This window comes from Solanum dulcamara, chromosome 8 (assembly GCF_947179165.1).
Source record: "Solanum dulcamara chromosome 8, daSolDulc1.2, whole genome shotgun sequence".
NCBI classification, from domain to species: Eukaryota; Viridiplantae; Streptophyta; class Magnoliopsida; order Solanales; family Solanaceae; genus Solanum; species Solanum dulcamara.
Genome location: NC_077244.1, coordinates 55,278,350 through 55,298,323, shown reverse-complemented (window position 1 = coordinate 55,298,323; position 19,974 = coordinate 55,278,350). Strand labels below are relative to the sequence as shown.

The 19,974-nt window shown below is 32.8% G+C and overlaps 2 protein-coding genes across 2 annotated transcripts; both read right to left on the bottom strand.

Annotated features, from left to right (window-relative positions):
* Positions 1-5,528: 5,528 nt before the first annotated feature.
* LOC129900947 (membrane steroid-binding protein 2-like) lies at positions 5,529-7,616 on the bottom strand. Its single transcript, XM_055976035.1, has 2 exons — positions 7,195-7,616; positions 5,529-6,020 (listed from the first exon to the last, which is right to left on the bottom strand). The coding sequence occupies exons 1-2, from the start codon at positions 7,503-7,505 to the stop codon at positions 5,819-5,821; spliced, it is 513 nt and encodes a 170-aa protein (XP_055832010.1). The 5' UTR covers positions 7,506-7,616; the 3' UTR covers positions 5,529-5,818.
* A 6,409-nt stretch (positions 7,617-14,025) lies between these two features.
* On the bottom strand, positions 14,026-19,937 carry LOC129899096 (remorin-like). Its single transcript, XM_055973903.1, has 5 exons — positions 19,652-19,937; positions 15,806-15,847; positions 15,627-15,714; positions 14,897-14,978; positions 14,026-14,444 (listed from the first exon to the last, which is right to left on the bottom strand). The coding sequence occupies exons 1-5, from the start codon at positions 19,797-19,799 to the stop codon at positions 14,247-14,249; spliced, it is 558 nt and encodes a 185-aa protein (XP_055829878.1). The 5' UTR covers positions 19,800-19,937; the 3' UTR covers positions 14,026-14,246.
* Between the last annotated feature and the right edge of the window lie 37 nt (positions 19,938-19,974).

Below are 19,974 nucleotides of genomic sequence, written 5' to 3'. Positions count from 1 at the left end.
GATACAAAACTTCTATCAAAGATGGCAAAACTAATACAACTTTTTATACATGAATAAGATGTATCTTAATCAGTAATCAAATAGCCACTCTCTTTACGGGAGGTATTACCCCTCTATTTTTTTTAATTTCTTTTTACACCTTATGCACTGATGTGGAGCCACAACTCAATTTAATTAGTTGCGGTGATATACACGCACAGCCACATATATGTTTTCTTTAAGAAAAGCTTATTTAAAAAAAAAAATCTTCTTATTTCCTCAACCTTGTATTTAAAATAAATTAATACACATAATTATTTTTTTTTTATTTTTCTTGTATTTAAAATTTTCTCAAATACATATAATCTTTTAAATTTTCTTTGCCTTGCATTTAAAATTTTCCCAAACACATGTAACTTTTTTATTTTTTATTTTTTTTCATTTCTTACCTTCTTTCATTTTTTTTCTATTGATTTTATTTATTCTTTTTTGGGTATTTTACTTAAATTCCATAGTGAAAAAGTTGAATTACAGTTTATCCCGACTTTTTTGGTAATTACCCGAATTTCCTCTTTTTTCCAGATTTCTGATACATACGAATGATGCTGATACATCGCGATTTGAAACATAAGTCCTTTTCATGATATATCGCTAGTTGATACAAACCAAACATTGTAATATCAATAAAACTTATGAATCAGCTTATAACACCTAATATATCATGAACACAACAAAAATAGCAGTAAAACTTATGTTTTACAAATACATTTTGTGTTTGGTTTGTATCAACTAGCGATATATCATGAAAAGAACTTATGTATCAAATCGCGATATATCAGCATCATTCCTATGTATTAGAAGAGGAATTTTTAAAATTTTTACAAATGGTAGGGAATAATTGAAAATATAGGAATATAAGGTGTGTGATTTGATAATTTTTTCTTCTTTTTTACTTTCTTTGCCCTTCCTTTGGATTTGATTTCAAATGTCTTATTTTTAAAATAATTTAATTTCAGACAGATGCCAAAAAAAATAAAAGAAATCAAATAAAACATAAAAAAAATTAAAAGTTAAAAATAAAGGACACTTTTAAAAAATATTTGTCATTATTTTTTTTAAAAGCAATACACATAATTTTTTCGATAAGAAATTAATGAAAGAGAAAAAAATAAAAAGTTAAAAGTGAGGAGTGAAATAAATATTTCACAAAGAAAGAAAATAAATTAATATCATTAAGAGGTATTCATATATGGATAATATATACCATCACTCTAACCACAATCACCAGCCACCACCACTAACCACATATGTCATCACAATCATCAATACCACCACCATTATTGTCTTGTACCACCTACCACCTCTGTCATCACAACCATCACTAGTTTTATAACTACTATTGTCAGTTGTTACCACACTTACCTCATCCATCATTATTATTATGTCCATTGCCACTACCAAGCCGTCTTTATAGTCGTCGTCACCTGCAGTACCACCACTATCAATCATTACCATCACTATAGTCAATTCCTATTACCGACAAACTCCGCCATCACAACTAGCACCGTCATCAATTACCATCATACATTCTTCAGTCATCATCACCAATGTCACCTCCACCACTACCATCACTACGGTCAATCTCTACTACCAACCACCTCTATCATAACTAGCATTGCCGCCAACCACCACAAACACATCACTAACCACCACACATTCTTCAGCCACTGTCATCAACGCTGCCAACTACTAACATCAACAACCTTCATCATTACAACCACCAACACCACTACCAATCGCTACCATTATGATAGTCACCACAACACCAACCACCTCCACTATATTCTCTTTCCCTCTCGAGAAAGAAGATAAGAAAGGATTCATTTTTTTTCTTTCATGTGAACGGCCCTATCGTGTATCGAAAGGCAATTATCACCACCAATATCACTAGCTACTACAACAATTGTTACTATCACTACCACCACTACAAACAATCTCCACTATCACTAACAAGTATAAGTGTTTCATTTTTTAAATCAAATAATAATTTTATTTTATTAATTCTTTTTTTATGTTTGATTAATTTTTATTTGAATTTTATATTTATTATGTACATATAAATAAATTATATACATTCAAAATGTTAATAAACAAACAATCTTAATCATTCAGTATTTAGATCTAGAGACCACAGAAGCGGATCTACGTTGATTGGAGGGGATGCCACACGAATCCTTGATCTTGATTGAAAATGTGTATATACATGTATATATATATATATATATATATATTTATAAGAAAAGTATAAATATTAAACGTGGCACCTTAGAAATAATGACCATTGTAGTGTCAGTGGTTAAAACTTAAATTTACTATCACAGAAATGCAAGTTCGAGCCTTGCTGTGGAGTGTATTTTTTTTTAAAAAAATTTATCATCCAAGACATCACTAAAGAATTTATCGTAAAAAGAAGAGAAAATTAACTAGACAAAATTATCAACTTATTTATTTATAATAGCTATAGTTTAAAAATATTGTAAAAAAGACTACATATTGTTTTTATAGCAAAATATTTTATTTTAATTAAAATTCTAAAATACATCATTTTTCACTTCCAATCAAACTCACTCTCTCTCCTCAAACCCACTTTCTCTCTCTCTCCTGTTTTAATCATGCCTTTCCATATTCCTACATGCTCTCACCACAACCTCACTCTCTCTCTATTCTCATTCTTCAATGTCTATCCATATTCCACCTCAAAACGACAAATCCTCCAAAATATTTTTCAACAGAATCTCATTGAAACAGGTAAGTATTATTTTTTTCAGATTTTTTTTGCCAGTTCTAGTGATATTTTGTATTTTTTCAGTTTCTTAAGTATCTTTATTTTTCAAATTATTTATCAATTTGAGCCGAAGTATCTTTTTTTTGAGATAATTTCACCATTTTTTAGGGTGGGGGTTGTATTATGTTCCAATCCATATGCATTTTGAATTTAAAAAATAATTTGTATCCTCAACTTACTTGTATTCTAAGTTTATTTATATTATAAATAGCTTCTTTGTATCCAAGATTTATTTGTATCATAAATTTACTTGTAGTCTAAAATTATTTGTACCACTATTTATTTGTATTATAATTATATTTTTTTTAGTTCAGACTCACTTTTTACTTTTATTGTTACTTTTATGGTTAAACTACATTAGTGTATTCATCATCAATAGCATCAAAGTTGTATTTAAATTCAAATACATAAAAATACTTTTCTTTTTGTATTCCAAAACATAATTCACCATCAAAGCATCAAAATTGTATCCAAATTCAAATTTATATAATGTACACATTTGTATTTAAATCTTTGAAGATTCTTTATACAATTCAAAAAATATATTAAAATTGTATTCACAAATTATTCGACTAAATCTCACAATTATATGTATTCCAAATTATTACAAATAGCAAAAAAAATGATGTATAAAAAACATATTCAACCATGATTTTGAATCTAAATTAAATTATATTTGGATCGAAATAGAAAGTCATTTAACTGCGATGTCTCCAAACAAGCCTTCTTTTGTGAACAAACGATTAGGAAATGCAATGTTGGAAGAACGATTATGAACTGCTCCAAATCTCCTTGCAAGAAATATCAGCATTTTTGATTTTTTTAGAAAAACCAAAAAAAGGGAAATGATGAGTTTTTGAATTTCAGAAAGATAAGTAATAATGAAGAATAAAGAAACATGTATGTAACAGGATTAATGATGGAGTAATTTAAGAGAGGTTACCAAAAATAATCCAAAATTTAATACATTCAGTTATGTTGTATATTTTTTTTTTATGCATCACCAAAAAAAAATACAAAATTTGGAGGCATAGCAAATAAAAGTATAGCTGTGGTTTGCAAATATTGAAAATATAGCTATGGAGTCCTATTTAAGGTTTAAAGTTTGCTATTCGTAAAAATTTTCGTAAAAAGAATTGTGAATAAGTAGATTAGAATAAACCAACATAACAAGTCTAAATTTTGTATGCAATTTGCTAATAAATATTAAGTATTATCGTGTTCTGCGCTAGAATTTTTGCCATAGATTACTATTTAAAGTAGCGTGGCACTCTAATATTTAAAATTTTAAATCCACTTCTAAAAAACCATATTTCAATTATTTAAATTTGCATTCAAATTTAAATATTTAAATTTTAATATAAACAAATAAGGCGCAACATATCTTTTTTCTAACTAAAAAACGGGGGGGGGGGGGGGGGAACAGTTCGCCGACTTAATAGCAAAAAGGGAAAAAAAACACAAAATATTTAAAAGGAGCTCACGGTTAATTAGCGAAAAAATAAATAAATAGTTAGCATAGGGAACAAACAAAGAACAGTATCAAAAATTATTTCAATTTTTTTTAATGGGGCCCACAGTCTGACGGTAGGCAGAATATCGAAGGGCATTTCACAATTTGGCGAATAAATTCCTCAAATAGTGACCTAACTATTCTTATTTTCTCAAAATATACTCCTCTTTTAGTACACAACTTTTTGGTTATGATATCAAATATTATTTCTATATATATAACTATAAATTATAATAAGCTATACTTTTAATTTTACAATGTCATTCGTTGAATTATTATCAAGATAAATTTTTCTTGTTGATTATTTTACCTCGGATAAAAATCAAATACTTTATTTGTTTCAAATTATTTATCATAAATTTTTTAGTCCATATAAAAAATCTCTTTTTTTTAAAGCAACTTTTTAATTTTAATTTTTCACATGACATATTTAAGATACAAAATTAAAAGATATTTTAGTATAATTCAATTTCAAATACGAATTATCATTTTTTATAATTTTTTAGTAAATTAGTCTGCGACTAATTAGATTGTGAATTTTATTGCCTTATACTCTTTGCTTATAATTTTTTTTTTTATAATTAATTTTTAAAAAATATTAACAGATAAATAATAAATAGTAGTTAATTTTAATTCAAAATTTGATTACCTTTTATAAGATTCAAGAATGGGTTAAATGCTAAAAAGGGTTATTTATAAAGACATTAAACAAGCTTTAAAAGTAGGTGCTCTTTTGATTTATTGGCCTAAAAAAAAACGTGCTTGGTAGGCTCTGGACTCCTTTGGTGCTAGGAAAGGGAAAAGATTGGTCTGGCCAAACTGCTCAGATTTTACGTTTGGTGTGTATTCCAGTATATCCACCAAACTGGTTGCCAGTTACTCGTAAAGATCAGGTCATCATTAGAGTGCTTGAAACCTTTTACAATTCAGTATAAAAAATGGAATATAATAATTCGAAGAGTAGCTTCATATTTTATTCCTTTTGCCAAAGGTAGGATGAAGTTAACTTCATATTTTATTCCTTATCTTACGACGTACCAAATGACCCTTGAAAAATATATTATGCCAGCTATCGTAGATCTTATACCAGAACAGAACTTGTATACCTCTCTATTAGCGCGAAGCCATGGAAATTCTCCGGAAACACCAAATGTCAGGCGTAAGAATTAGACGTAATATGGAGACTGCAACTGCAACATGAGATGCACTGGTTTAGACAAGATTAAGGTATGCCTTTCAGCTAAATCAAGCATTACCTCAGTAAGAAACCTATAAAACACAGGAAGTGAAAAGCTTTGTTCATTATTTCATTCAACAACTTAGAAATATAGACTATAACTTGACTGCTAATTAAGGAGCCTCATCTGACACAAGATAATCAACAAATGCACCAGATGCGCTATGCATTTCAGATCTCCACAAAGCAGTTCTCCCTTTGGTTCTCACTTCTCAGCTTGTCACTTGAACTAAAATTGTCCCAATTAGTCCTTCTTCACAGTCCCAACTTTGACATATTTGCTCATGAATTTGAACTCCCAATCTTGCAAGGCATCAAGCTCAAATGCACCAAGGCCAGAGATATCCCCTGTGAGATCTTTTTCCTCAAAGGACAGCTTGGCAAGAGCTCTACTAGCATCCTTTCCAGCAAACAATGCATAAGGTCCCCCAGGTCCATAGAACATTCTGCAGGAACACACATTTGAACACAAAGATGTTGTGTCAGCACCTACTGTAGAAAAACTACAGAAAAATGACAAGTCCTCAGCATTGCATAAAGCTTAATGGTTGATCGTGATATGTTAGGTTTACATTTGAGGAAGGATCTTATTCAGACTCGTATCAAGATATTTGATCTATCAGGCGATATAGCTGTGGATGAGTTTAATGTACATGAGACTGAACAGAACCACTTACAAAGCAATTTGACCTCATAATTCTATATGGGATCTTCATTTAACAATTTGTCTGCTTAAAGAAGCACAAGGATGAATTTAACATTTCCAAATCCAAGAGTTAAAAATTCAACTTAAGCAATTTATCCACTCCAACCGGACTTTACTGGACGTACATAAAACTAGATAAACAACAAACGTAATATGTCTTCTGTCTCCCCAAAACCGCAACAAAATAAGAATGAATACATTGATTAAGAAGACTAGTTGATTACTATCCAAAAGGTGATGATCGCAAAGCTGTTTGAATTAAACATGTAGAACTCAAGTCACTTGTCTAAGAATCACACACAGGTCACCTTTGCTATCTTGAGGAATTAAACCTAAGAAATCTATAAGCCCTTTGAATCAGTCTCGCCCTTCGACTAGAACCGCCACCTAACCAGCAAAGTTGCACACTTAATGGACATTCGGTAACATCGGGAAAAAGAAACATTTCATCCAAAGACTTCCCCATCTAGTCATGCACCAAAAGTAAGAAGTGAGAGTAGATACACATCAGTCCAAATTACACAAATTTTCATACCAAATCAAGAATATTAGGTAATGGCGTGTAACATGCAAGACTTCAAATCCAGAGAACTTGAGAAAATATCACTCTTTTTTCAGCTAAGTACAAACAAAAAGCAATTCATAGTACTTGAAATAGTCATAAAGTAAAGGTTGAAACTTTCCAACAAATCACCAAAAAATTCTTATGCTTTTCCATAAGAGCTTAAAGGTGAATATAAGGTTTTGAACTTTTCCATCACATAAATTCACAATCAAGAAAGGGAAAACCCACACCCAAAAGCAAATCATTCCAAAAATCCAAAAGCATAAAACAGAAACTGAAGATAATGCCAAAATACCACACACCCAGAAGGGAAAATAGCTTTAAAATACTTGCAGATTAAGAAGAATACCTGCTCTGAGAAACATCATAGATCTGACCCTTAATAGCCATCAACAAAGGTTTGCTGGGATCAGACCCATCATAGTTCTTCAACTCCTCTTCAGTGACTTCTCCAAGTTGAACAGGAGGGGGCAAAGCCTGTGTCTGTTCCTCAAAGTCTCTGGACCTTTGATGATGACCATGATCAGATGAGCCGAAAAACCCCGAGACAACATAGTAGAAAGCAAGAGCCAAAGCAACAACTGTGAAAAAAGTTGCAGGAGATAGACCCGTGTATGCGGTGATTGAATCTTTCAAGGCATCCCATAGTTGTAGGGCCATATTTTCTCCGACTCAGAAGGGATTTTGACTGGGAAAGTATCTTGAAAATGGGCGACACAAACAAAGCGGTGTGTGTGTGTTGACTGATGAAACGGGCGATAGGGTTTGTTTATCTAGTGGCAAATGGACTAACAGACCCTTTTTTAAAAAAAAAAATATACTAAAAATAATCACATTTTCGATATTTGATAAATAATTTACTTTTAATTCTTTTAAATTTTTATCCATGAATATTTATGATATATTTCATATCAAAAGTTTTTAAAAATAAAAATTCTTATATTTTGTGTTTAATCAACATTCTACATAAAATAAGGAGATTGAACTAGTTAACACTAGAGCTATCAATATTGTCCAATCCAAGCACACTCGGGCCTAGCCCATATAAACGTTGGAATTTGATGGGCTGGACTGGACCAACTCACCATGATAAGGGGTATTAAATGGTCAGCACAACTCAATTTTATGCGGGTTGTAGGTCGGTCTACTTATTTTAAATATATATTTTTCATAATTTTTTTATCTAAATTCTAATCTGAAAATGCAAACATAAATATCTATAAGAAAACATATATTGTATTTCTAATCAAGTCTCAAACTGCAAATAAATTACCTCAATAATACTAATTAAGTACAACTCAGACATCTTTTGGCGAGAGTCGTCGTTATCCAATGCTTTCAATTGTTAGTAATGCCTTTATATATCATGCAAAATTTCAAAAAGGGATCTCTTCCTTTTATACATGAGATTTCTCTATCAAAGGATCAGTCTCCTAAAACGCCTGATGAGATAGAGAGAATGAAGATGATCTCTTATGCTTCTACAGTAGGAGAATCTCGTGTATGCAATGTTATGAACTAGGTCTGATATCTGCTTTGATGTTGATATGGTTAGCAGATTCCAATCTAACTCTAGGCAAGAACATTGGATTGCAGTAAAAAAATATAATCAAGTACCTGAAAAGGACTAAGAATTACATGTTATTTTTCCACTCAACTAATCTTTTGCCTATTGGGTATACAGATTCAGATTTTCAATCAGATAGAGACTCTAGAAAATCAACCTCAGGATATGTGTTTACTTTAGGAGGTGGAGCCATAAGTTGGAGAAGCATCAAACAAACATGTGTTGTTGATTCAACTATGAAAGCCGAATATGTAGGTGCATCAGAGACAACTAAGGAGGTTATTTGGCTCGAAAACTTTCTGAAAGAGCTTGGAGTGGTTCCTTCAGCTCAAGCACCACTCACGCTTTATTGTGATAATAGTGGTGCGGTTCCAAACTTGAAAAAACCACGAAGTCATAAAAGAAGCAAATGCATTGAGAGAAAAAATCACTTAATTCGAGACATAACTCAAAGGATTGATGTGAGAGTTTTGAAAATTGAGTCGAAGAACAATTTGGCGGATCTGTTTACAAAGAGTTTGACACAGAAGGCTTTTAATAAGCATGTGGAAGGAATGGGCGTTAGAGTTGTGAACACATAGCTATAAGTCTAAGTGGGAGATTGTTAGGATATACCATTAACCATGTGGTTTACCTATAGTATTATGTTTTTATTATTATGTAAAGACTGGTTATTTTATTTATTTGATTCAATAAAATTCCTATTGAATAGATCATTGTGCCAACATGTGTATTATTTACATATGTAGTAGACGATTTAGTGTGTTGAGTCTTTTGTCTCATACACGAAATATTAAAATTGTCGGTCCTTAAATGTTATAAATATATGTTCACAATCAACATAAAGTTGGATAAACATATTGATGGTTGTAGCATGAGATTAGATATAATTTGATCTTGATTATGGGAATAGTTCCATTCAAATTTCTTGTGCTAGTATGCTTTCTGTGTGAATTGAACGGATCAATTATAGAAGCTTGTTTATGTTCTGAATATTTATATAACATCTTCTCAAAATTATTAAATGTACTTATACTCTTAATCTTGAGATAGTTACTATGATCAACACAATTTGTTTATCATCTTGATATGTCAAAAGGTGAGACCCTATTGTGGGTCAATATATTCCTGATAGATTGGACGATAACAAATCATATTTGTGAAATAATAATTAGTTGATAGAATTCATATCTCGATCCTGAGATTCATGATACCCCTTAATGAATGCTAATAAGTTTTCATGTGAAAATCCTGCAGGTGGATTATATATATCTATCACATGAAATAAATTAAATAAAGTAATAAAGGATTAAATTAATCAACGTATTAGATTATTAGAGATTTAATTTAATTGATTGGTAACGGTAATTCTAATATGGGGAGTTAAATAAGATTTAATGTTGAATTTTGAAATTAAACCGAGGAGTGCAATTACGAATTTTTTTGTAGAATAATCTGTAATTTATTATGGTAGAATTAATTCACTCATTTACGAATTAATGTCATAATTGGAAGCCTCTACTATTAAATATGTGGTCCCTACTATACCAAATTAATTATATATTTTGGAAAATAAAAGGAGTATTCAAGAAGCAGTAAAAAGTTTTTTCTACTGAGCTTCTGGACATGTTTCTGTCCTTGAAACGTGGGGAATTTTTCAGTTGAGAAAAATACTCCCTCACGTCTCCAACTATATGTTGAAAAACGTGAATAAAAAGGAGCAACCGCTCACAAATGATTCACTCGTTTTTGATATCACAAAAAAATATACTGCGCCACTGAAGCATAATTTGATTTTATGAATTTAGTTTATGTTATCTAAATGCATAATGTAGATTTTGGGATCTTGTGTACGCTTCCACTGTCATAGCTCTATCACTGTTTTCTTCAGAATGATAGATGCTTGAGTTAGTCACTATTTTACCATTATGTATTAGCATCCACGCCATTTCTTTTCTTGTTTATAAAAAAGTCTAGAATCATTGTATCTTTAATAGTGTATTAAAATGAGAGATGAGAATTGGTAGCCCTTGCATAGAAGGCAGAAAGAAGGATTAGTACTATTAGCAAATATAAAACGTCAGATCCAACTTTAAAGAGTATCTTAGCAGGCCTCTATGTTTACGACAATTTTGATAGGAGCATATTACAATGCGTGTGATTTAACCTTTCGAAATGATATGATGTTTAGGATGTTACGTTAAAAGGTTCATCAATGGTGACATTTCACTAACATATGATCTTATGGTGACATTTGGCCCCAAGTAATTTTTGGGAAAAAATTGAAAAAAAATTGGGATGTGTTTGACTATATAATTTGTCATTACTTGACAAATATATTTGGCAAACATTTCAAGCTCCCAAATTCTAGAAAAAACTAAGTAAGCTTTTGACCCCAAGTAGCTTTTAGGAAAACCTTAAAAAATATTTGAGAACTTGTGTTTGTCCATACGATTTGTCATTACTTGGCGAATATATTTGGAAAAATCCCCAAGTTTTCAAGTTCTAAAAAAATTAGACTTGGGAACTTGAGACTTTTATATTTTATAAAATCACCAATTATTTGTTAATTCCAACTAATATTTTTCCACCAACTTACTCCATTAATATGATCAACACATACCATTAATCCCTCTTAAATAAAATTTATCTATAAAAATATCCACCGACTCTCTTTAATGAAACTTCTCTCAATGAGCCAACAACCATATTTCTATTAAAGGAGTGCGATATTATTTGCAAGACTACATGGGAAGTGAAAGAGAGCCTAAGAATGGCAAAGAACTATTTAACTATAGACATGCCTCTTTGCGTAGTGTAATTGAAAGAATATTTGGTGTGTAGAAAAGTAGATTCAGAATATTACGATAAGGCATGAATAACTATGACTTAGAAATGCAGGTGAAAATAGTAATTGCTTGTGTCGTATTACATAATGTTTTGCGTGAATATCAAAGCAGTGATGAAATATTCAATGAATATGAAAGTGATATGATCGTTGATGAAAATGATGAATCATCGACTCAGAGTAATAATATTATTTCGTCTTCTCGGTCATCTGATCTAGAAATGAAAGCTTGCCGGAAGTGATTGTTCTTAGAATGTGGGAATATTTTATAAAAGAATAGTTTGTTATTACGTCATCCAGAAAAGAATAGTTTGAGTGACAAGATTGAAAAAAAAGAATAATTTGTTTTTAATTCGATTAATGTATTGTTCTTGCCTATATTGTTGTTTTATTGTTGTTGATTGTTATCAATTATGTTATAATTTTTTTTAATGAAACATGTTCATTATAAAATGATAATACAAACTTATGATTATTTAAAATAATTTTTAGAACTTACAGGTATAAAATAATATTTTTTGAAATTTCATCAAAATTTGAAAAAAATTGTGGCCAAAAATATTTGGGAATTTAGAGCCAAACATTAGCTATAATTCTTGGTTGGACAAATTGAGAAAGAATAAGAACATTGAATTAGGGGCAGTTAAGTCCAATCTAATTTTAAGTCCTTTAATAACTGACATATTCAACATTAGAGTTGTCAAAATGGGCTGGCCCAATCCAATCCTAAAGGGCTAGCGAGTTAAATGGATTAGGACGGACTGACCATTTTAACTAAAGGACATATAAAATAGCATCCCAACCAAGCTTTAAGCGGGCTACAGATTGGGATGGGTTGACCGGATGAATAACATTGGCCTCTTAGAAACACTATCGAACATTGATCAATACAACACCAATACGTCAAAAATTCACATGTTCATGAGTTTCACATACTTTAATGGAATACTTACAAAAAAATAAAATAAGCAATATACAACAGTCAACAGTTAACAATCATAAAATTCATCATAACAATATACATTACCAGATCACTTTTTCGTAAACTAGAAAAGAAAGAAGAAACAAAAAATTAGGCATAAACACAAAAGTAAAAAAAGTCAAAGATTCATAGTTATAATAACTTCAATTGCCTAGTTGATGAAGATTTGTTAAAATAAAACACTACTTAAAGCATATATAATAAATATTTTTAAAATTCACGATCCACGGGCTGGCCTATGAGGCTCATGGATTGAGCCTATGAGGCTGTCGGACCAAATGAGGCTCAGCTAAAAAGCCTCGTTCCTAAATGGACTAAATTTTTTTAGCCCAACCCCACTTAATACAAGGGTTGGGTTGAACCGGCCAAACCCATTTTGACATCTCTATTCAACACAATGAACTGAATTGAAAGTCGCAGAATTAGAGCTGTTTGGATTGACTTATAAGTTACTTATAAGTTGTTTTCAGCTTTTTGAGTGTTTGACTGGTCAACTTATAGACATTTTGTGCTTAAAATAGGCCCCAATAAATATCTGGGTTTGTTTGGATGGATTTATTTTAAGCAACTTATAAATTGAAAAGAACTTATAGGTCAAAAAAATTAAGTTGGAATGTACCTACTTATTTTTTTTTAACTTATAATCAGTTTTCAATTTATAAGTTATTTAAAATAATTTCATCCAAACAACTCATGCCAAATTTTACACCAAATGCTATATTTGGTGTAAAATTTGGTGCAAAGTTTCTCCAATCCATGCCAAATTTTGCACCAAATTTGGTGTGTGAATAGTGTAGCACCAATTGTCCTTTATTATTATTTTATTATACAATACTTTTAATTAAATATTATATAAATTGGTATGTTTTAATTAAAACGTTTTATTAATTTTATGAAATATTTTTATAATATTAATTTTAGATTAAAAATTTTAATTTTTTTATATATTATTTTCCTTTACTTGAATTTTTTTGAAATTAAATTTATGTTAATTATACTATAAATTTGAATTGGATGTAAGTACAATTAACCTTGATAAAAATTAAATATGCAAAAATAAAAAATCTCGACATCAAAAAATCAAGGACAAAGAAGCTCATTTTGAACTACGTAATGCATTAATAGAGCATTTATGGGAGCACCGTAGTGATCTTGAAAATTGAATATTCATGTAGAACTTAAAATAATTTTTTCAATTTTGTAATGTTTATTTAAATTATATTTAGTTAATAATTTTACTTTTATTTGTGTTATCCATTATTATGTATAATATGTAATATTTTGTAGCAATTTATATTATTTAAAAACTTATGATATAAAATAATTTTATATTAAATGACTATAATTTGAAACAATATAAAAATTATATATAGTGAATGTATTTTAGAAAAAAATTTGTTTTATGAAATAAGAAATAATAATATAATAATAAAAAAAGAAAAAAAGGTTTTTTTTTTTGATGTAAAATTTAGTGCAATAGGTTGAAATTGATTTATACCAAATTTGATGCTAGCATTTGGTGTTAGGATTGGAGATGCCGTTAAACCCTCCATTTTGGTTGACCAGCACATAATTGAAGCATGAAGCTGCTTTGAAGCGTTCAAGGCCGAATAAATTTCCCCTTAAACGTGATACTGTAGCTGTAAGCCTGTAACTTTCTGCAGTAATTGACAATCGCGATGAGCACACGACAACCTTCGTAACAAGGGATTCATATATAGTGTCTGATTTCAAATCTTTTGAATAAAAGAGGCTTCTTTTGGAGTTGGCCACATTGCTAATATAGTAGGTTTCCTTTAAGCTCTTTCCATACAATTCCAGAGTTAATTTCTCCAGCGTTTTATGTACACTCGAATACATTGTTATGCACTCGTAATAACGAAAGCAATAAATTCCACAAGGTATAAACACACAATGTTTCTAATGCAAAGAAATTTCCAATCCACAAACTTCACTATATGACTTTTATAACCAGTGATGCAGATCTGGCAGGCATTTTCCACTTCAAAAACATCCAAGGAGCGGTTTCTTTGGAGAAGTTCCAGTAGCCCGACATTTTGCTGCCATCTCCTCTGCGATAAGAAGATCTTCTCCACGTTTAGCTTCAGTTATCGCTCTTTTTTCTTCTGCTGACTTGTGGGCTAGAGCAATCTTGTTTTTCAGTTTCTCAATGTACTCAGCCTTCTTTTTCAACAATTTCTCCTGCGATGTGTAAGGTTAAAACAACTGTAATTATGAATTTCGGAAGCTAAAATACAACCACAAATATGGTTATTGAAGGAGCTCTAAGATGAGTTCACAAGACAAGGATATGGATTTTGAAGCATCAACACATATGGCTTGTATTAGTTAATATCAAACAGAACCGTCAAATAAAATGTAAAGTGAACAACTACACATGATTAGTCCAAGAGCATTATTCGTTGACTGCCCTGAAAATTATATCCTGTAAATCAAGCATGTAGCATTTCTTTTCACTGAAGAACAGGATATAGGGGGATGTTAGAATATTATTGAGCTAAAGACAACCAAACAGAACCTTTGTGGTATTATGAGATCCCTCTTGGACTTATAATAACAAAATCACCAGAGAATGCAACCATAATAACTCGATAGATTATGGCACGTAGCAAAATAGAAGAATGACTTCTCACCTCAGACCTTTTTAGCTCAGCCTCCAAGCTTGCTTTCTTGCTGTTCTCCCATGCAAGAATTTCAGACATCTTTTTCTGAGCTCTGTCAACAAAGTGGGAAAAAACAGATTCAAATTACCAACTGTAGTGAAATTTATATCCTGTAATCCGGCTAAAAAACCTTAAATCTTTGGTCTCAAATTGTACTCATTACTGAATATAAAAACTACGATAGCAAAGCAGGGGCTTCTCAGATTCCAAGAAATTAACAGTGTTTTGCAAAAAAAAACTTACCAACAATCTGCACCTCATACTCCATGGTTGTGCAACTATTGCAACGTATAAATAGGTTACAGACAATTTAACTGATTTCAGTTCACGTTTCACAAAATTTATATATAGCAAAATAGTTGAGCAACATAGGTAATGAAATATATAAACTGCCAAGATCATCTTAACGGCAATTCATACTCCATTAAATCATTTACACATAAATGATTGAATTCTACCTTCAATCCCTTCTTATCCATCAAGAACTAAATAGCAAAGCCTAGAAAATCATCAATGTTTGACGGTCCAAATGCCATAACCAAGTGAAACAACTGCCATACAGTTGATAATATCACTCCAAGTAATAACTGATAAAATGGCTTCAAGACAAGTAATTGAGGTATGCTAAATTCAATATTCAATCACTTTGTAGTTCTAGCACCTCAGCATGTATATGAGAATGCACAATTTCAGAACATACTTGTTTTCAGCTTTTGATTTCTCACTTTCTTCCCATGCTTTAATCAGTGACAATCTCTTCTCGGCCGTTAATCGGGCAAGAGTTGCATCTGAAGATTATATATGCAAATTAGTTTTCATTGAGCTGTGGAGTGATTAAGAAGAAAAAAATGTATAACACGGTAAAACAATCCTAAGTACCTCTGCCTATAGATCCCTTTTTCTCAACAGGTATCAGCGCTTCTGCCAAGGACATAAAATTGGCATAAAGATGTTAGAGAAAGACTATACTGAACTCTTAAGGCAGTATAGGGTATAGACTGCTGGAGAAGATCTACTAGGATATTGCTTTAACATGGAAAAATTGTAAGTTAAAGAAAGGGAGGAAGCAAAAAAATTGAGTCATCCGAAATAAAGTTATGATGATCATTAAAATAGCCAACAGATTACCACAAACACCATAGATTGGTAAAATTAGAGGAGTACCACAAGTAAAAGGTTTTGATAACTAAAATTTTCAATATATTAGTACTAGACCTGCATATCGGTTGTTTCAGTTTATCGATTCGAGTTATCAATTATCGGTTTGAAGACATGCTAATTAAATCGTTATAAAACCATTAAGATATCGATTTATCGGTTTTTGATCATTATTGAATTAGTTATTAATTTAACCGTTAAGATTTTACACAACAAAATCATTGAAAATCACTTGGAAATAAGGTGACAAACCAAATGAACCATGCACATAAGTTGACAGATGTATCTTTCTTAAAAGCAAACACTAACACCTTGTGGAATAACCAAAAGTTTGAGATAGTCAGAAATGAAAGTACGAAACTAAACTTATGTCAAGGACACTATATACTGAATGATATAAATATAATTTATTAAGTTATCATCGAAGGGTTAGACATGGCAACCGCAGAAAGTTTCGACTCCTCCTCCCAAGCTGGTAGAACTATCGGATTCCCATTTAACTATCAAACTCGTCCCGTCTCCTTACTCGAGATATCTGAGATAGCTCTGTAAACTAATAACTTATAATAGACGAGCCCATTATCCTTATGTTCTGAACTTGCTTCTTGGTACAAGGTGAGGGGCACAAAATTCTAGTTATAGTTCTTCTTCTGCCTAATCTTTAGTACCATTTTGAGATTTCATCTTTAGAACCATGCATTCCTGCTAGCACTACAAAAAGCTCCGGTCTTAACGTCCCTACTACTGCTGTGTAGCCTTTCCTCGAGTTCGTAGAGTCGGGTTTCCCGTTTACCCACAACGGAGGAGCCGCCCCCACCAAGCAAGCGGCCGCGGGTCATAACGCACTCTTCGCACAACAAATCCACGGAATGAGTCAATCATCCACTTTGGTATCTTATTTAACAAAAATGGTGATATTGTTCCTCCATTGATCAAGAATTTCGATTTTTGGGAAGTATCATGATCGTCCAATAAGAAGGGTTTCAATTTTTTCAAATGAACAATTTGAAGACTCGATTTTGGAATGGAAAGGCTTGGTTGAAGGCAAAGCGTGAAAGAGCCGCTTCTCGCCGTAATATGTTCTCCACCACCACCGACTCCTCCGTCGACCGAAGTCTCTACGCTTGCGCAGAGAGGCGATTTCTGATGTGAATTCGGTGGGTCGTCCCCCTTCCTACGGGTTCCCCCGACTCCTCTGCTTCACCTGAACCCTCTATTCATTCAAAAATTCGAGAAGAGTGCTCGGCCTTGGTTGAAACAATTATAGGTGTTAATGGACCGATTTCACTAGCAGAGCACTTTCTCCAATGTGCGCAAACAGAGATCACTATTCAATTAGTGAAAGTCAAGGTTGAGATCTTTCCATTGATAGATCAGAGGTTAGGTGTAGGCGCTTTCCAGAGGTGGAATCTTCTAGTTCTTCCTATTTGATCCGAAACCGATGATCTAGCCATGAACAGGTTGAAGAGAGCTCTAACAGGCGCCTAAAGCTTTTAGCTTTGATCATTCGATGGGCAAGCAACAGACCTTTTTTAACAACCTCTTATGATTGATTCACTTCCTCCAGCATTGGCTTCCTTCGAATCCCGTTGAATGGCTGTGGTTCCGGGACTCAAGTCTGGAGTCGCCAGGTGAGACATTCGGTTCACGAGGCACCCCTCTCCAAGTAGTCAGTTTGTTCTTTCGTGGAGAAAGCCTTACTCTCGTTTCGTTCGAACGTAGCCCGCAGGAGGAAATTCCGTTGGCGTATGCCTGGAAACTAGTCCAAAATGATACCATCAACTGCACGATAGACTGTGGATTTCTATAACAAAGGAAAGCCTCCTACCCTAATACTATGCCATTTGATTGAAACAAGTTCCGTGCTGCTCACCACTCCTCGAGGCCAAGGACGGGGTCGAACCGTCATTCTAGGATTTGCAGTCCGATACATTTCCATTATGTTACCTAGCCAAACCTCACATTGGTTTTCCCCGAAACCCTCCAGTAACTAAGGTAAAGAGCGTAGAAAAAGCAAGATCCGTCATCTTGGCAGGAATTGCTTTGTTCGAACGGTTGAACTCCTCCCAGGCGAATTAATAATGATTGTGGCTGGACTCGAATTTGGACGAGCCATTTCAGAAAATGGATTAGGAATTTTTGACCAACAAGTTCAGGTCAAGTTCTAACATCAAGTTATAGGTTGCCTCTTTGCAAAAAGAGACTCCTCTCTTACCCTGTCCGAACGAAGAGGTCAGGGTGAATGCAGGTAGTGGATGTAGCTTTTCTTCTGAAGCGTCTTAGTTCGTAGCTGCCGAAGTGTAGCATTGAGGTAAGGAGCGCGCTAGCTAGGTGGAGTCTCCTTTTGAAACTACTTCTTTTCCTTTCTCTCTCTGCCAAGCGCACCAAGTGCGTGTGATAACTAGAAATTCACAATTCTAAAGAGTCTCGAGTTTTCCATAGAAAGCCGGCTATAAACACCTATTTGTTCCTATTAACAAAACATCCCCTTTTTCTTCGCTCTTCCGGAACTGGTACAGAAATAGGTGCTTTTTCTACGCTCCCGATCCAGCCGTGTAGGAAAACTCACCCTAGCCACTATAGCGACCCCACCCCCAACTGATGCTGAGAAGCACCCTCTTCTTTATACGATATTTTTAGTTAGATGAAAAGAGGGCTCTGAAACAGGTGGAAAAGAAAGGTGTTGACCAAACTGGCTTGCTCTGTGGTGGAAGGAAGCCGGGGAGAATTGAATCAGACATAAACCAAGGTCGGAGAGCCCTTAGGTAGTAATTGAGATGCCTTCAATTCAGACAAGAGATGACGCACGCTTCACAAGGACGCTTGAAAATGGCGTACATCGGTTAAACCGTTAAGAAAAAACCTCAAACATTTAAAAACCGATAACCTCGATATTAAAAAAATAAAACTTTTACCAAAACAAATAATCAATAATCCTTTATCGACAAATCACTCGATCCGGACTTATTACCGCTATCAATTCACTACCAGTGCATAATCGGAATGACAAGTGGTTACGGTTGCGGAAAGCGGAGAAAGTCGGGAACCGTCGGTAACTTTTTTTTTATTCGAATCATTGGTTTTGGTTCAGTTTTGAACCGCCTATAACACTACTAGTTATTATCCAGTCATGTTCGGACATACAAAGATAACTCCTGACATCTGATAAAACCCCTTTCAGAATCAGAAACTGTGTGAATTCAATCAAACATATATTTCTACAGAACCCCTTACCGAAATATACAAATATTCTACAGAATCACAAAAGGGAATTGGTGAATTCTAGAGTACTTTCTGGACATTCTTTTTTCCCTTAAAACGAAGAGTAGATATGATTCAAGACAAAAGGAATCTTAAAAGTTTAGTTGTTGGAATATCTAAACTTTCAACTTGTTGATGAGAGTTCGATTTTCCAAACAAACAGAGAAACAGACAGTCTATTCATTTCCCATATTCTACTTAATTAGAGGACATCACTTCTCTCAAAATTCAAAGCAAACAGGAAATTCAGTCAGATAAAACAGCTAAACAGAAAACACAGATACAAAGTAAGAAGAGATTAAGTACTAGTTTCGGGTTCGACGATGGCAAGAGCTTTGGAATCATCAGGTTTGTCTTCCAATTCTTCAGAAGGAGGTAGAGTTGATAACACGATGGCTTTCTCCTCCGCAACATCTCCAGCAGTTTCCACTTTCTTGGCTTCTTCTTCACCCATAGTTAAATCGAATAGCAGAATTGAAAATTTCTATCAGGGAGTGAGTTTGAAGAGTAGATATGTATAATTGATAGTTGAAATAACTGTCGCCTTTAGAAAAAAAAAGAAGAGAAGAGGCTAGAGAGAGAGTGGACACCCATTTGTATAAGCTTAGCTGGATTATGATTTGTACTTT